This window comes from Urocitellus parryii, chromosome 2 (genome assembly GCF_045843805.1).
Source record: "Urocitellus parryii isolate mUroPar1 chromosome 2, mUroPar1.hap1, whole genome shotgun sequence".
In the NCBI taxonomy this organism is placed as follows: Eukaryota; Metazoa; Chordata; class Mammalia; order Rodentia; family Sciuridae; genus Urocitellus; species Urocitellus parryii.
In genome coordinates this window covers 170837251-170853743 of record NC_135532.1, presented here as the reverse complement: position 1 = coordinate 170853743, position 16493 = coordinate 170837251, and the positions used below count along the sequence as shown (strand labels likewise).

Here is a 16493-nt window from a genome sequence, read left to right as displayed (position 1 = left end):
GCAATTTAGTTAATAGCTATGTAAATGACTACTTATTTCATTGTGTAGGTGGATCGCTCCATGTACACTTTCTGAGAAAGAATATAAGTGCTAAAAATCATTAACCCTGCAGATGGAAAGAAGCAAAAGTTAAGGCTGGACTGCCATGCAGTTCAGGGTGAAGGAGAGAAAATCCATCTTGGGAGATTTGTTCAGTTTATCATGTCGGGTTTTTTTATTCTGATCCAGTATATGAACTACTTAGGATGCATGGGAACCAAAGTGAATTGCAGTGTAAGATTGTTTCTTACTATTGATTTTCAAACAAACGTCCATTATAAGCCTAGCTGGGATGGGGCAAAGGGGTACTGGAAGTTATTGCCACAACCATAAATTCTCATGCAAAAGAACGTCTCCTGTGAAACACCTAAGATGTATTTTTTTTAAGTTATTGTTTTTTCAGCATAAAAACAAATTCAGAGGAGTCTGGTAGTGGCAAAGTTCTGGCTCTAGATGCCTCCTGTGATCATGGAAGCCTCTGTAATTATGGGGGAGTTAAGCCAGCCCTTGTCTCAGGAAGAAGCCCTCAGTGGACCAGTGTCTGCAGCTCTTCCTCCTCCAAATTCATTTTACCCAGTGAATGAGCCTCATCTTCAGCTCAGCTCTAATTATTACATTCTCCCTCTTTGGAATGTCCTTGGATTCCCAGTTGTCACACAAATCACATTGATGTGATGATCCCAAGCTGTTCACCAGTTTGCCTCTGACTTCCCTACCTAACTACTTCTGGGTCCCACCAGCATCAGATCATTTGTCTGCCACGGCTCATCCCTTCCTTCCCTGCAGCTCTCGCTTGTTGATGAACTGAGTCCCTTATCAGCGCATGTGTGCCTTCACTTGGCGAGCCCTTTCTGTGCTGGCTACGGCCACTGAAGGCAGAGACCACTGACTGTCGCCTGGCACCAGCCCTGCACTTGGTGAATGCTTCGACCCTAACACTTGTGTTCATTTTCACTTGTTTCCTTTTCCTTCAGGTTCAGAGTGAAGACAGCGTCCTCCTGTTTGTTATTGCCTGGACAATCACGGAAATTATCCGTTACTCCTTTTATACATTCAGTCTATTAAACCATCTGCCTTACCTCATCAAATGGGCCAGGTAAAAAAAAGTACATGCAGAGAAGACAACCTTTGAAATTATCCATCACCACATTTGCCCTTTATTGTGTAAATATTGCCTCTGAGTTTCTAAAAATAAAATTGTATGAGACAGAGGTCGGGAATAAATCTAGGCTGTGGATTTCATCAGGATAAGGGTCATAGAAGCACTATCCCGAAGTCTTTACATTTGACCGTAAGTCATCTTTATTGGGATCAATTCTTTTCAGTTGAATTGCTCAGTGGAGAGTTGGTGTAACAGCCTTTTTTTCAGGGTGGGAGGGGGGAAGGTCATTGTTGTTCCATCAAATCATCAAATTTTATTGTTTGTTGATGAACTTCTGCCATTATTAAGTTCTTGGGCCATGTCCAATTAATTCTGCCAGTCTCAATTTTGCCAAGAAACTAGGACTCTTAAATTAATTTTCAGTTAATAGCAAACATTACATGGTAGTATTAGCTTATCAGTTTTATTTTGCTTCAATTTTTTTACCAGTTAATATTCATTATGATGTGGGCAAAAGGCTGATAGTTCATCTGTTTATCTTAACAAATCCACGAGACAGTTGTAAGCAGTTTTCTGAGTTAGAAAAAGACTGGGGGCTAGGGGGTATCACAAAGCTGAAGGATCCAAATTGTACTTGGAACCAAAATGCTTCTTTTCACAGAAGAAAAACAGTGGATGCCAGACAATATATGAGTTCAGTTATTAAATTAGAGGCATAATCCAGTTCTTTCCAACATGTCAAGTATGAGAAATCCTTTATTTGTATTATCTTTTGCAATAAACATTTTTATTAGGAAAGAGGAAGAATGGGAAACACAGCAGCTACTAACCAGCCTACACAGCCATTGGGAAAGCTGGCTACTGGGCTGCAGGAGAAGTTGTAGTCCAAGCCCTGTTGTTATTACTGAGAAAAAATTCTCTTCTTTCTTTTTTGTACCAGGGATTGAACCCAGGGGTATTTGATCACTGAGCTACATCCCCAGCCCATTTTATAATTTATTTTGAGACAGGGTCTCGCTAAGTTGCTTAGGACCTCTGAGTTGCTCAAGCTGGCTTTGAACTCACTATCCTCCTGTCTCAGCCTCCTGAGCCCCTGGGGATGGACCACCTGGGGAAAGATTCTCTTGCCCTTTTTTTGGAGGGGTGGGGGGGGTAATCGGGTATTCAACTCAGGGGCATTCAACCATTGAGCCACATCCCCAGCTCTATTTTGTATTTTATTTAGAGACAGGGTCTCACTGAGTGCTTAGTGCCTCACTTTTGCTGAGGCTGGCTTTGAACTTGCTATCCTCCTGCCTCAGCCTCCCAAGCTGCTGGTCTTTCCCATTTTTCTCCACAACCTATGGAATATTCTTCTTTTTTCTATATCCTCCTTAAAGAGCTAAGTTTTCAGTGGGGAATGTCTTCCCTTCATCTTCATAGATTTTTCAGCACAGTTCCTACACCTGGAAGTTTGGAATCTATTGTTCATTATGAGCCACAAACAACTCAAGGTGTTTTAAAGTCATATCTGTTGATTCCTTCAGCAGTCCTTATATCTCAGAATGGTTTCCAGGTTCATTCCAAGGAGTAGCAACTGCTTTCTGAATTCTTTTGAAACATAGAGAACTTTTCTTTTTGGTGCTCAGGATTGAATCCAGAGGCACTTTACCAATGAGCTACACCCTCAGCCCTTTTGATTTTTTATTTTGAGACAGATTCTTACTAAGTCACCCAGGCTGGCCTCGAACTTGCAGTTCTCCTACCCCAGCCCCTTGAGTAGCTGGAATTACAGGGTGTGCTACTGCATGACCTTTCTTGGGGGTATGTTTTAACTGAAAAACTGCTTAATGACCAGAAGCTGTTATTAATTTTTAAAGGATAAAATTAACATACACTTCATTTTCCACAATAGAATGTACAGGCATTTGGAAGGCAGTAAACATGTTGATGTGCTATCTCTTCAGTCCACAGACCAGACTTGGCATATGTTCCAGGAACTCCTAGACAGCAGCACCTTCCTCTCAACTCCTCTCAATCACCCAACTCCACACCTCAGCCCCCAGGGCAGAACCCTTCACTATAAAGCATGACTTAGTTCCCCAGCTTTACCAGCATCTGTCATCACCTTAGTTGTTTTGAAACGTTATTTATTAGTTAGGTTGACTGGGCACATTCATTTTTTTTTTTAAACATTCAGAAACATATATCTACTGTTGACCCTTTTCAAAAACTGGCTTGTAAAACCTGAATTTAGACAGTAGCTAAACAGGAAATATAGAAACAATAGCTTTCTAAAAGACCAGTTCTGATTGGAGGGGTGGGGAGCACTCTTTTAGTAAAGCTGGCTTCTGACCTCATACAGATATTTTGTTTTGTTTTAGGTACACACTTTTCATCGTGCTGTACCCCATGGGAGTGTCGGGAGAACTGCTCACCATCTATGCAGCTCTGCCCTTTGTCAGGCAGGCTGGCCTGTACTCCATCAGTTTACCCAACAAATACAACTTCTCCTTTGACTACCATGCCTTCCTGATTCTGGTCATGATCTCCTACATTCCAAGTAAGTTAAAAGTTATGCATATACTTATTTATATTTTAAAATTTGGCTCTACAGTAACTAGAGTTCAATGTCTTTGATTGTCTTTGCAGCATAGCCAAGTAAATGTAAATCTAATTTATTGGGAACACTTTCGTTTTTATTGAATACTAACTGTCAAAGGTAATTTTCTCTATTAGTAATTGAATAAAGATGAACCCTTCTCAATACAGCTGCCAAAATGCAGCCCTTCTCAGTGTGTGGGTTTGAAACACTGAATACCAGGATAGATTAACTCTGTACTGGGGGTGGGGGGGGGTACTGAGTAGAAAACAAAAAAGCCATTAAAGGCCTTACCTTGATTTTTATTTTCTTGCCTCTTGAGAACTGCTTATTATGGTATTCGAAAAACATTGTGAAAAGATTTTTGCATTATTTACCATATCAAAGTAAGCAGTCTTGCTTCATTTTAAGGTAGTTAACTAGAAACAAATAGCAAAATAAAAACGTTTCTTTTCTACATTTCTCATTTTCTTGTTGAGCATGCAAACCTTCTGAATAGGACACAGTGTTCCTTCAGGATGGTTTCCAGTTATTTTAATAGTATTGCTGAAGGTTTAAATATATGGAGTATCAAATATGCCTGTGAACATAGTGGCAGAGAGGAAAAGCTGTGCTTGAGGCTCTGAGGACAGTTCCAGTGGCTCAAGGTTCTGATATCCAGTCGTAAATTCTTCAATTGACTCCTGCACACCAAGGATATCTAATGCTAATATTTCTTCTCACTTGGCTTTTACTGCAGCTCTTGCAACTCTGAATTTTATCTTAGTCTATAGAAGATACTGTAGTCTCCCCTGCGCCCCAGGTTAAACTCAGACAGGGATGGATTTTTCTTCAGCCCACAGCATTATCTGGACAAGTCATCCTAACAGTCACAGGCAACATGTTTGTGTCCATCTGTGGAAAATTGCATTTCATGCATTGTGAGAAAAAAACCTACATCCAGATCTCATGTGAATGTTTATCTTGGAGAAATTCTTGGACGCAATCCTGCTTCATGATTCATTTTCCAGTCTTTATTCATTATCACGTCCTCCTCTGTAGTGCTAGAACTGTGCACCTAAAGACCCTCTCTCTCCATATGTAAAAGGTAGTTGATTTTCACTCAAAAAGCAAACATGGAAGGGTCTAAAAAAGAAACAGAAACAAACATTGTTTTTCACCTTTCTCTCTTTGTTCCCTCAGAGTTTCCTTTTCCTGTCTCTAGAGCAGCAGTGCCCAACTGCAGTGTTAGCACACTCAGAGGAGCACTTCCACTCCCGTGGGCACCCCAGGGTTTATTTCAGTTCGTCATGGCTTTTGAATGAATAGAGATATGTACCAGGTTGGATAACTGGGAAAGGGAAGGGAGGGTCTTGTGGACTCAGTCCCATAACAACATGCTTCCACACTGACGGAAATCCAGGGGTGTCAACCTCAGATTGCCTGAAAGATGTCCAGTTATTCTAAGGAGGCCTTCATGCCAGAAACAGCTCCCCAGACCTGCCTAAATCTGTCTGCACCTGCTAGTCTTTTTTATTCCCTGGTGACCAACCTCTGCCAAGCCTTTTCCTCCTCCTGTTGCCCCCCCCCTTTTTAAATAATGTTATTGTATTTTTTTATATCTTTATTTTTATTTATTTATTTATTTATCTATCTATCTATCTATCTATCTATCTATCTATTTTTAAGTAGTGCTGAGAATCAACCCAGTACATCACACATGCTAGGCAAGTGCTGTATCACTGAGCTACAACCACAGTCCCCTCGCTGCCCTCTTGATGTAGTGACAAGGCTGGTCAGGCACGGACAGCCCTCCATGATGCTACGATTCCTGAAGGACAACATAGCTAGTTCTGAAGAATTTTTCTTCTTGATCTTGAGAGATAGAGAAGAAAGAGAGCACAGACCTGAGGGCTACCTGTCTTTTAAAGACAAGGGCAGGACTGTCCTCCAGTAGCACTCTGCGACCTCAGCCCCTTGCTCTTTCCAGTCTCAGCCTCCTTTTGGTAAGAGAACTTGGCGAGGTTAAAATCTAATGTAACTTTTTAAAAGGCAGCTTAATTCTTATAGAGCAGAAAAAAAGGGATGGATTTCAAATTCAGATTTAAAGATTCCCTCCAAATCCCTCACTCCCCACCCAGGGGCAAGATGGCAGCCCAAATGTCTCTTGTGCAGCAGATCCCTGCTCCTGTCTGCTGGCACTCACTGTTTTCAGTAGTTCAGGTTGTTAGTACTGAGACCAGTTTGTACAGTCCATCCCCACCAACTACACATTTCTAACTTTCCAATGCTTTTTATCTCTAAGAAGAAAGTACAGAATTGGGTGAGCTTCCTATTGACATGCAATCTACTTTAGCAAATTTGGTTTTCTTTCTACAGTTTATGGTTCTTTAATCTTTTCTGATTAGAAGTAGATGGTGTACATGTATTATATAAATAACACTTTTCCTTCATGGCCCTGATTCATTGTTGCACATGTACCTCAAATTATGGCTTAGGAGCCTGGGCCCCAGGGGTGTTCTTGCACTAGTGTTCCCTTGAGTCCCTGGCAAGGTGCTTCTCCCCTACTGTGCTTCAGTTGTAGTATGTGCAGTGACAATACAATAGAGTAAGTGCCACACTCAGCAGATGTCTAAGTCCTGTTTACATTTTGCCCTCACATTGGCAAAAATTGGTTACGGAAATGGGGACAAAATGGTTGAGAAACACTAAGCAAAGTGGAGACACCAAGAAGCTGGCACTCTGCAGGCTGCCAGTGACCACGAGCACACCTTGCCCACAGCACACACAGACAGGCATACATGTACCCAGCAGCTCTCCCCTTCTGTGTCTCACAAATTGGGAGAGCAAAAGGTCGATATTCTCAGTAGCTTGTTGCTGGGTAGAGATCTCCAGTGGTCCTCAGCATAGTCAAGTGTAGTTAAAAGTAGTGACTGTATGTCTGGAGTTGTTTCCAGACAATACTGTGGAGGTGGTCAAAGCCCTGTCCACTCAAGAAATCACCATTGGAGGGGTAGAGACAGCCCAAGCACCCCAGCCCCCTAGCCTGTTACACACACTCCTTTCCCCTCGGGCCCTGAGAAACCTCTGGGACTTGCAAAAGGAAGAAGGAGCCACAGCTGCCCGCTTTCTGCCATCTGACCCTATGGACAGCCATTGCCCTTACCGTGGGAATGAAGGTGTTTTATCTTCTTACTGTAAGTGCCACCAGGGGCTTTTGAATCACTATCCTCCCCCAGCACTGCAGCCAGCCACTGTGGGGTGGTGTAATCACAAACACAAGCAGGGAAAGATTCCTCAGCATGCCCAGCTCACAGCGATTTCCTCTCTTAAAGTAAATCTAGAAATGTAACTGGACCCACATTTTTAAATGATTACAATTAGCATACTTTATGGTTTAATTATATCTTTACTTGCAGTTTTTAGATTATAGAGCTTGTCAAGTTTTCTTGCTTTTGTACCAAAATAGGCCTCGCACTATTAAATTATGTTCAAATCCTGTGTCTTTTCTTAAATACTTCCTGCCTGGGGATAGGGAGTGGAGTGGATGGCAGCGCTGCCCAACACCCTGACTCCCCTGCAGCTGATCAGCCCTGACACACCCCCTGACGTCTTGGAGGACTTTGGGAGGATCATTTGAAATTTGGCCAATTTGGAATCCACTTAAGAAGGAAGAAACTATCCAGGGAGAGTTAGCAGTAGTAGAAATTGCCTCCCCCCAAAAATACAGTAAACTGTCTAAAAACCAGATACTGAAACCGCTGGGAAGGGGAAGGAATGAGAAGCACCAAAGCCATCTCAGCTGGAGTTGCTCACACAGTTATTGAACCCCAGTTTATAGTTACTGAAAAGGCCAGGTTGCTCCAACCGGCATTTCTCACCAGGGACACTAGACCTTTGGGGTGGGCAGTTCTTAGTTGGGGACTGTTATCTGTTGCATCCGTGACCTACACGCTAAATGCCAGCAACACCCCCACCATTTCCACATGGTCCCTAGGAACGCAGCACCAGTCTGTTCATTTGAGAACAAGTACTTTTTTTCATGTTATTCTATGAGATGACCAAGAACAGAAGGTCCAGTAACTAAGATCCTGACTTCTCCCCCACACACACTCTTCACCCAGTACTGGGGATTGAACCCAGGAATGCTCTACCACTGAGCTACATCCCCAGCCCCTCTTTAAAATTTCTAATTGTGAGACAAGGCCTTGAATTGTGATCTTCCTGCTTCAGCCTCCTCAGAAACTAGGGTTACAGGCGTGTGCCACTGTGCCCAGCTCCGGCTTCCTTTTGATAAGGGCTTTTTCTACATTCAAACTTGGCTTACTTGTGTTCAAATCAAATGTTGTAGCTTCCTTCTCCTCCTCAGTCTTTGCACTGAAAGAATAACCTTTTTCAGGAAGTGCTTCTGGGAGATCCCTTTCTCCAACCCCTGAGACGAACTGGGATAGGCTAAGGGTCAGGAGGCTAGAACCTGGTCCTGACCCTGTTAATGAATTGCTGTGAGACCTTGGGCAATTTGCTTACCTTCTCTGTTGCTTGGATTCTTCCTCTTTGAAATAGGAATAACTCAATCAGTAGTATTTTTCACCTAGCTGTTGTAAAATTAATCAGAATAAATGTGAAGAGAATAGAAAAGATTGTAAAGAATGTTATTTGGCAAGCCTGGTGGTGATGTAGCTCAGTGGCAGAGCACTTGCCTAGCAAGCTGGAAGCCCTCAGTTCCAGCCCCAGCAACACAATTTAAAAAAAAAAAAAAAGTTACTTGGCAGCTCTGTGGCATCTTAGTTGGTAATATAGCAACTATAGTGTCTGTCATTCTTCTCTGTCCCATTCTTCTTAGCTAAAGCAGGAGAAGATAATTCAGTTTTTCTCCCCTTCCACAAGTCTGTGCACCTGAAGTAGGGCATGCAGTTTTAAATGATCTCCTTAACCAGTTCTTTTTTTCTTTCAGTTTTTCCCCAGTTATACTTCCACATGATACACCAGAGAAGAAAGATCCTTTCTCATACTGAAGAACACAAGAAATTTGAATAGATCCGGCTTTCTGCACCCCCCCCCCAACCAAACTTTTCAATGATCAAAAAATGCTGCAGACTTTTTGAGTTCCCAGTACGTTTCATAGAATATAAGTAAGAACTATTTTTAAAATACTAAAACAAAACAAAAACCAAAATCCAGTGTCACATGGGCCTGGGATTTTATAAAAAGATAAAGAAAAGAAAAAAAAAGGCTGTTACATACAATGTCCTGGCCGGTCCATTTCCGCATGCTTTTCCAACCAGAAGATCCCAATATTCATGATGGCGCTAGAAAGGGATTTGGCATTATATCTCCTATGTCCTTCCTGTATCTGGTAAATAAAGGTCTGTAACACTAACTACTTGAGAGTTACAGTCTGAGCATTGAAGTTGCACCAGCTGACTGCCCAGCTGGCAGCGGAGTTGAGCTGCAGCCTGCAGTGCGTTCGCATTCCCTTCTCAAAGTGCTTGACTGCATGCTGGAAAACTATTTGTATTTTTGAAGCGGCAAACTTTGTTCTCTGGAATGCTCTGAAGTTATGGCTGGGACCTAGCTCCTCATATCTAGTGAATGAATCCTAAAACGTATATGCCTGTGAAGCTTTGGGGTAGTGCCCTTAAACAGAAAACCACTAGAGCCTTTCTGTTTGTTTTCAGTTGAGTCATTACTGCCTGCCACTAAGAAATGTGCTTGAATTTAATAAGTATGTGTATATTGTAAAGAACCTAACTTACCTGGAGCTCGGCCTCAATCTTATTTTAATAAATGACAGTTCTCTGAGAGGTAAAACTCAATAGCTAGTAAGTGACAAGTACCTTGCCCAGTACTGTTTGCAGAGCACCTCTGAGTAATGTATCTGCCAATAGCTATTCTCATTTATGGACTCGAAACCCATCTGTCACATAGGAGCAGGGAGTCTATTATTAAAAGCATATAGAAGGTGTTGCTTTGGAAATATGGTTTGGGAAAGCATTCAGGAATGGCTTTATATACTGTTATTTAATGTTTAATTCACTCTTCTGTCTAGATAATTTGCCTAACTATGGTCCTGTGTTAATTCCCACCAACTTGTCGATTCAGAGGCAGCTTATGTTCTGAATGGGCAGTCTTGAGCTAAAAGCAGATCATCTCTGCATGTTGGAGCAGCCACAGAATAGTTTGGTCCTGTGGACAGTGCTATGTCTTCATGCTATTTAATTGTTCAATTGTGCATTAAAACCCAAGAAAGGGTTGGATGAAAATGTAAACCCAAGATGAGATTGATAACACAGCTTAGATTATAAACATAGTATCTTTATGGAGCTTTTTTCCTTCTTCATTATTTTTTCTTCTTTTAGTTGTTGATCTTTAAAAGTCTAGCTTAGATGAGTAAATGTCACTTAAAATATAATTGATAATATCAGAAAAATGTTAATTTAAAACGAAATTTTTAAATCCTTATTTTTTTGCCATAAAAGCTTGAAGAGCTCATGCAGGCAGGTGTGTACTAAATTATTTTTTAATCAAACATTAAGATTCTACTTGGCCAAGTCAACTCTTGAGTTAGATCTATTCTTGTACATGTGGGAAATTTGTTTTTATGCTTTTTTTCTCTTCATACTTTTCCAAAATGTATTTCTACTGTAAAATAGCGTCAGCTTGGGTATCATATCAGCCTCATAACTGGATTTGGTTAAGATTTTTTCCGTTGTTTTGGGGGTTGTTGCAGAAGGTGGGGTGGAAAGGGCAGGTTTTCCAGCATTGCAGGACGGGGAGTTTCATTCAAGTCTATTATCATTTGTCACATTTATGGAAAATATTGTACTGCCTACAGTGGGATTACATCAGATTGAACTTTGGCAATGAGGACATAGCAAACAACTCCCTTTTCCAAAAGGGTCTCAACCCCCCACGTGCGTTTTGTACATCAGTGTTTCAAATACTTATGGCAGATAAGTAAGGCATGTCACTGTGTCCTTCCGTAACCTCTCTCAGTCACTTTCTTTTTCTCCCTAACACAAGTTAATTTTTCCTTTGAAGTGGTGGTGTTCTTTTATAAATTTGAGCACATCCAACCCCACCAGATGTCACATCTTCTTATGAAGTGTGAACAAGGAAGGTGATGTTCAGTGGGTATTTTGTCAGACTTAGAAGTTTAATTTCAGTGCATCGTCAAAGACAGATTGCTGTTGCAGACCCCCGCTGGGGCCCCTTTGAGGTGTGCTTTGAGGTTTATGCAGCTTCACAGACACAAGGTGCTGATCTGCATCTTGCTGCATCCTGCTTGCTGGGGTTGGGATCTCATCACACTGTCCTCCCACATGGGGAAGTGCCTCTAAAGCAGGCTTTGGGTGGGAAGGAAGGTGTGGAGCCCAGGAGGCATGTGGGGAATCAGGCCCTCCTGACCCTGTTGTATTGGTTATGTGGTTCTAATAAAAGGCTGGTGTCAATGTGGTCCAACCTGAGCATTGTTTTCAGTTCTGAATTTCAGATCAACCATTCTAAAACATCAAATTCAATATACAGTGCTCCTTTGAAATTTGGGTAAAAAATTATACAACCAGATATATAATCATTTTTGTATTTTTTCTATGTTGTGAAAACCAAAATTGTAATTTTATAAGTCTTTGATTCACTAAAATTATATAATTTAAATGTATTTTTTGTATATTTAGAAATAAGGAGTTCAAAGACTATGCTTAAACTTTCTATGCATGCATTTGAAAGCTGTTTTTACCTGAAAATGTTAATGTAGTAATAAGTTGTATTCATAAAATACTGATCTGTGTTGCATTTCAAAATAAATTGGTGTGTGCTCTGCCTGGATTTGCTGAATGCAGTGTTTCAAGAATGTGGAAGTTTTAGTTCAGTTATAGACATCAGCTCTTTCTTTGACAATTTGAAAATCTTTTTTTGTTGTTGTTGGTACTGGGACTTGAACTCAGGGGCATTCTCAACCACTGAGCCACATCCCCACCCCTATTTTGTATTTTATTTAGAGACAGGGTCTCACTGAGTTGCTAAGCACATCACCATTTTTGAGGCTGGCTTTGAACTCACAATCCTCCTTGGGAGTCTGAGGCCTCCCAAGCCGCTGGGATTACAGGCATATATTTCTGCTGTTCTTAATGGTTCTGAGCTTACAGGAAAAATAGACATAAGACATCTCCAGAAAGTCATCCTTCCCTGCCAGTCTGCAAGCTTGCTCCAGAGGGATAAAGTATTCCTCCTGTAAGCAACTAGGGATGCTAGGAAACTAATCAGCAAAAGATTGAGAGCCCTTGTCTTAGAATGAGGTTTTTTGTTTTGTTTGTTTTGGGTTTTTTTAGTTTTTGTTTTGTTTTGTTGCTGTTATTGTTCATACCAGGAATTGAACCTAGGGATGCTTAATGACTGAGCCACATCCCCAGTAGTTTTTTGTTTTGTTTTGTTTTGTTTTGTTTTGTTTTGTTTTGAGACAAGCTCTTGCAAAGTTACTTAGGGTCTTGCAAAAGTTGCTGAGGCTGACTTTGAATTGTAGTCTTCCTGCCTCAGACTCTCTGGCCACTGGGATTACTACAAGTGTGCAACATCATGCCTGGCTGGGGTTTTTGTTTGTTTGTTTGTTTGTTTGGGGGGTTTTTTAGCATAAATTTTTTAATGTAAGTTGAGTGGTAAGATACTGTTGTCTGGTAGTGTTCATCATATACGAAAACTAGATGTGGTCAAGAGCATCCTCAAAATGCCTTCAAATCCAGAATGTTCCTAGGAGCTAATTGACTGCCAAGTGCACAGAAGTGATGGAAAGGACCTGGTAAGGTATTCACAGCTAGGTCACTTCTGACCCTCCAGTTCTAGAGCTCTTTTCTTCCCCTCACAATGTTCCCATGTGGTAGGCAGGTGACCCCCTTTACAGCAGCACTAGGCTCCCACCTACATCTTCCCAGGCTTTCTCAGAGTTAACTGTCACCATTGCCCAAGAGTGTGGGAGCAATGGTGCCATCCTCCATGCTGTCTGCTCACAGCCTGGACCTTCCCAGCACAGCAGTCAGGTAGCCCTCTCCCTGGGTGGAGTCAGTTCACTTTCACAGGTAGGTTTCTCATATATGAGAAGAAATAGGATTATTGCAACTGAAACTGAGTAACAACAGATGGTCACGTTCAGAATCGAGGCTACCCAACAAATACAACCTTTACAATCTTGTGGTAATGAGAAACCAGGGCTTTTGGATTTGTCATTGTCCTATTTTGTGGCAATTATGTGTACTATGTTAACATAAGCCTTAGCCTGGAGGAACTACCATTGGTATAATTAAGAGACCCACTGTTACACACAGCATTCCAAAAATACCACTGTGTTGTTCTGTTCCTCTTAACAAGAATGAAAACTAGTTTTGCAATTCCTCATATTATTATTTTTTAAATCCCAGCCTCACAAATAAGCTGGCTCATTGTCATACAGTTTAGTGGTGAAGAAACTGTTCTAAGCAACTATTACCAAAAATAGCCATACCTATTAACATTTCCCTATCTGCACTGAGAACCAAAGTCAGAAGAGAGAACTATGTAGTTTTTTGAGCAACACTTTCTCTTAAACATGTGAGGGACTCTTTAATCTTTTTTTTCTTTCTTTCATTTTGAGAGGTAGCCTTAGTGTATGGGAGCAAGTCTTGTCACCAAAAATAATCTCTTTTCCTGCCAGGTGCTAATCCTTGTGACTCAGGAGGCTGAGGCAGGAAGATCATAAATTCCAGATCAGCCTCAGCAACTTGAAATAAGAAACAGGGCTCGCTCGGTGGGTTCAGAAAGCACCCCTGAATTCAATCACCAGTACCAAAAAAGAAAAAAACATTTCCCAGAAAAAGCAATTACCCTAAATGTCTCTCATTTGATGAGCAAAAATAAAAATGTGAGAGGCCGTTTTTTCTTTAATATATTTTTCTTTTAGTTGTAGATGGACATAATACCTTTTGTTTTATTTGTTTATTTTTATGTGGTGCCAAGGATCAAACCCAGTGCCTCACACATGCTAGGCAAGCGCTCTACCACTGAGCCACAACCCTGGCCCCAAGGCTGTTGTATTTAACCACCCAGAGCCTATTTCACAAGTCATCTTATGCTTTTTGTACATTTGTATGTCATATTTGTATCCCCTAACTCCAGAGTATGCACTTACTCCCAAGACATTGTTTTCGCATCCATCTTTGGCCTTGGGTGGATGCAATCCACATGCTTTTCCAGCTCTGCCAGGAACGCCATTTCCGCCTCTGCGTTGTTGTAGCCAAGCCTTCCCACTAGGGGGCAGCACCTCCCAAGGGATCTGGGCTCTGAGAGCTGAAGGAGTTTGGAAAACAGCAACAGCCTAAGGACGCAGAGGGGCAGAAAGGCACACTAATGATAATTAGTCAGGAAACTTCATTGTCCATATAAAGCAAAGGTAGGTTTTAAAGCACATTCTGGAGGAGAACAGGAAATAGCACTTTTCTAAAGCAAAGCAGCTTCTGTGCATGCTTTAGGCCAGTTTTCTGGTCACAGCACCCTCCACTGCAGACCCTACAGCCTATTAGGTTTTGAAAAGCTGAGAGTTTTTGGAGCAGGCTCACAAAGCAGGTGTTAGTTCTCTTCTTTAGTGGAGAGCTGGCTTGTTTAAAATGTCCAGGGAGGTCAGTTCCCACTCTTATTCTGTCTCTGGATATTTTTGGAGGGCCGCCTTGGGCCATGAGAAAATGTCAGGCCACCTTATAAGGCGGTGTCTGGCCCCGAGAATGCCTGTCTGCAGTGTGTTCAGGACACTCTGGACTTGAGTTAACTTGACTCTTGGACTGTAGGTTTTCTCACAGATTTAAATGCTTCTCTCCATGCCATGGATTATTCTCTTTAACAGACGGAAAGTCTTCATCTAGAGATAGCTGTTTAAATGACAGCAGTGTTGAACCTACCACATATATAACCAAGGGGCTGTGGAAACAGATAATGTCCATCAACCACAGCTTGCCCTGAGTGATGATGGGCATATGGGCATGTTAGGGAGAGGGGTCTGTGATTTAAGCACTAAAACAAAGTTCTTCTGCTAATATCTTGAATATCTAAGAGGGGGTGCTGTGCAGTATTTTCCAAACCTATTTTTCAATTTTATCCTTGAAACATCTTCAGGGCTAAGGCTCCCTGAACACACCTTGAAAAATACTCATCTATCGCCAGCAGCTTTCCCCATCAGGGAATATTGACTGTCCAAGGGGAAAATTAAGAGATGCAGGCCCTGCCTGGGATCCAGGAAGATTACCCCTTGTTTCTAAGGGTTTGTTGTGTATATACCACCGTCATCAAAAAGTAAATGAATTACTAGGTTAAGAACCTAGGTGTCAGCCAAATGTGATGGCTGCATCTGCAATCCCAGCCACTTGGCAGAAGGATCACAAGTTTGAGGCCAGTCTAGGCAACTTAGCAAGACCCAGTGTCAGAATAAAATAAAAAAGTCTGACAAATAGTTAGAACAATTGAGAGGAAAAAATACAAAGGTCTGACAGTATAGCCCAGTGGTGGAGTTGGGTTCAGTCCCCAGCCCAACAAAACAAGCAAAATAGGTGTCAACATCCCTTGGAGGGAGTCTGCCATTTGCTGCTTTCCAATGAATGTGAACAGTGACACCAGTGAATGTGAACTTGTCCATCTGAGCAAACCAGCCTGGGACCAGCAGCCCCCATGGTGCCATTAGAATCAAACCAGGATCTGTCCCCTGCGCCTTATCCTTGGGGCTGCCTGCACACTGTCCATGATGCCCTTTAAACTCCATCCTCCTTAGGTCTGACTTAGTCTCAGCCCAGGATACTGTTGCCTGTTTCACAGAAAGTAGCCATCCCCTTCAGTGTTTTGGTACCAAATCTATCAATTTGCCCATCCTGGACTCGACCTTTGCCTCCTGTTAGAATGGAAAAGGTGATCCTTTATCCAAGGCTAATCGCTGTGCTCTAGATGTTTCTATCCACCCCCTTCTCAGGAGCTCTCTCTGTCACTACCGCTCTTCGTCTGTGCTTCCTCTTCGCCAGCTCTTCTCATCTTGGCCTTGACCCCTTGTCCTCCACCACTCCCACCTCTCTCCTGTTGACTGGAAGGGTTGGCTACAAGGACTTCTATCACCTGCCACTCTCTTCCTCTCACTCCAACCTTCTGACATGACTGTGTTCCAGGTCACTAGTGGTCTCCTTGTTATGGAATCTAATGTATACTTTTTAGTCCTTGTCTTATGGTTGAAAAGGGGGGCAGTCCTGCTGGATATAGAAGTAGTGGTGTGGTTTTAGAGTGGACTGGGGTGGGGGCAATACACAGTCCTGGCCTAGGATTCTCATTTATCCTCTGCATCCCCAGTGAAGGCACACAAAGAATCAGTGGAAAGCAAGCAAAAACTGTTACGGTTGACTGTGGCTTGAGCCCCAGGGTAGAGTTCTGGTTGACTGAGAATAAACTCAGAACCAACTCTTTCATGAGCCAGTGAGGGGTAGTGGCTGAAGGAGGCTCTGAGTCCTGCTCAACTCACCCCACCCAGCACTCAGGTCTTAACTAACCCTGGGACGAAGAGAAGGGCTGATCCAACACGCCCCCAGCTCAGGGAAGGAGACATACAGATGGAGTGTCTATGCCACCGTGCTTGGCACAAAGCTGGCCTTGGCTAGCAGAGGCCTGCGCTAGGAGGGACAGGAGAGCATCCAGGGACAAGGAGAGCAGCCCCGCTCCACTTAGGACTGGAAGACGGAGAGAGACACACCCTGGATACGACCTCTTAATGCCATCAGCTCCTCTCACTCCCACTAGCAA

At 42.4% G+C, this 16493-nt stretch overlaps 1 protein-coding gene across 1 annotated transcript in view; it reads left to right on the top strand.

Moving 5' to 3' along the window:
- The window catches only part of Hacd2 (3-hydroxyacyl-CoA dehydratase 2), a 93184-nt gene extending 81809 nt beyond the window's left edge, over window positions 1-11375 (top strand). The window contains exons 5-7 of the mRNA XM_026394393.2: window positions 1014-1135; window positions 3505-3683; window positions 8656-11375. Coding sequence (XP_026250178.1) covers window positions 1014-1135; window positions 3505-3683; window positions 8656-8738 — 384 coding nt within the window. The 3' untranslated portion in view covers window positions 8739-11375. The remainder of the gene's footprint in view (window positions 1-1013; window positions 1136-3504; window positions 3684-8655) is intronic.
- The last annotated feature ends 5118 nt before the right edge of the window (window positions 11376-16493 follow it).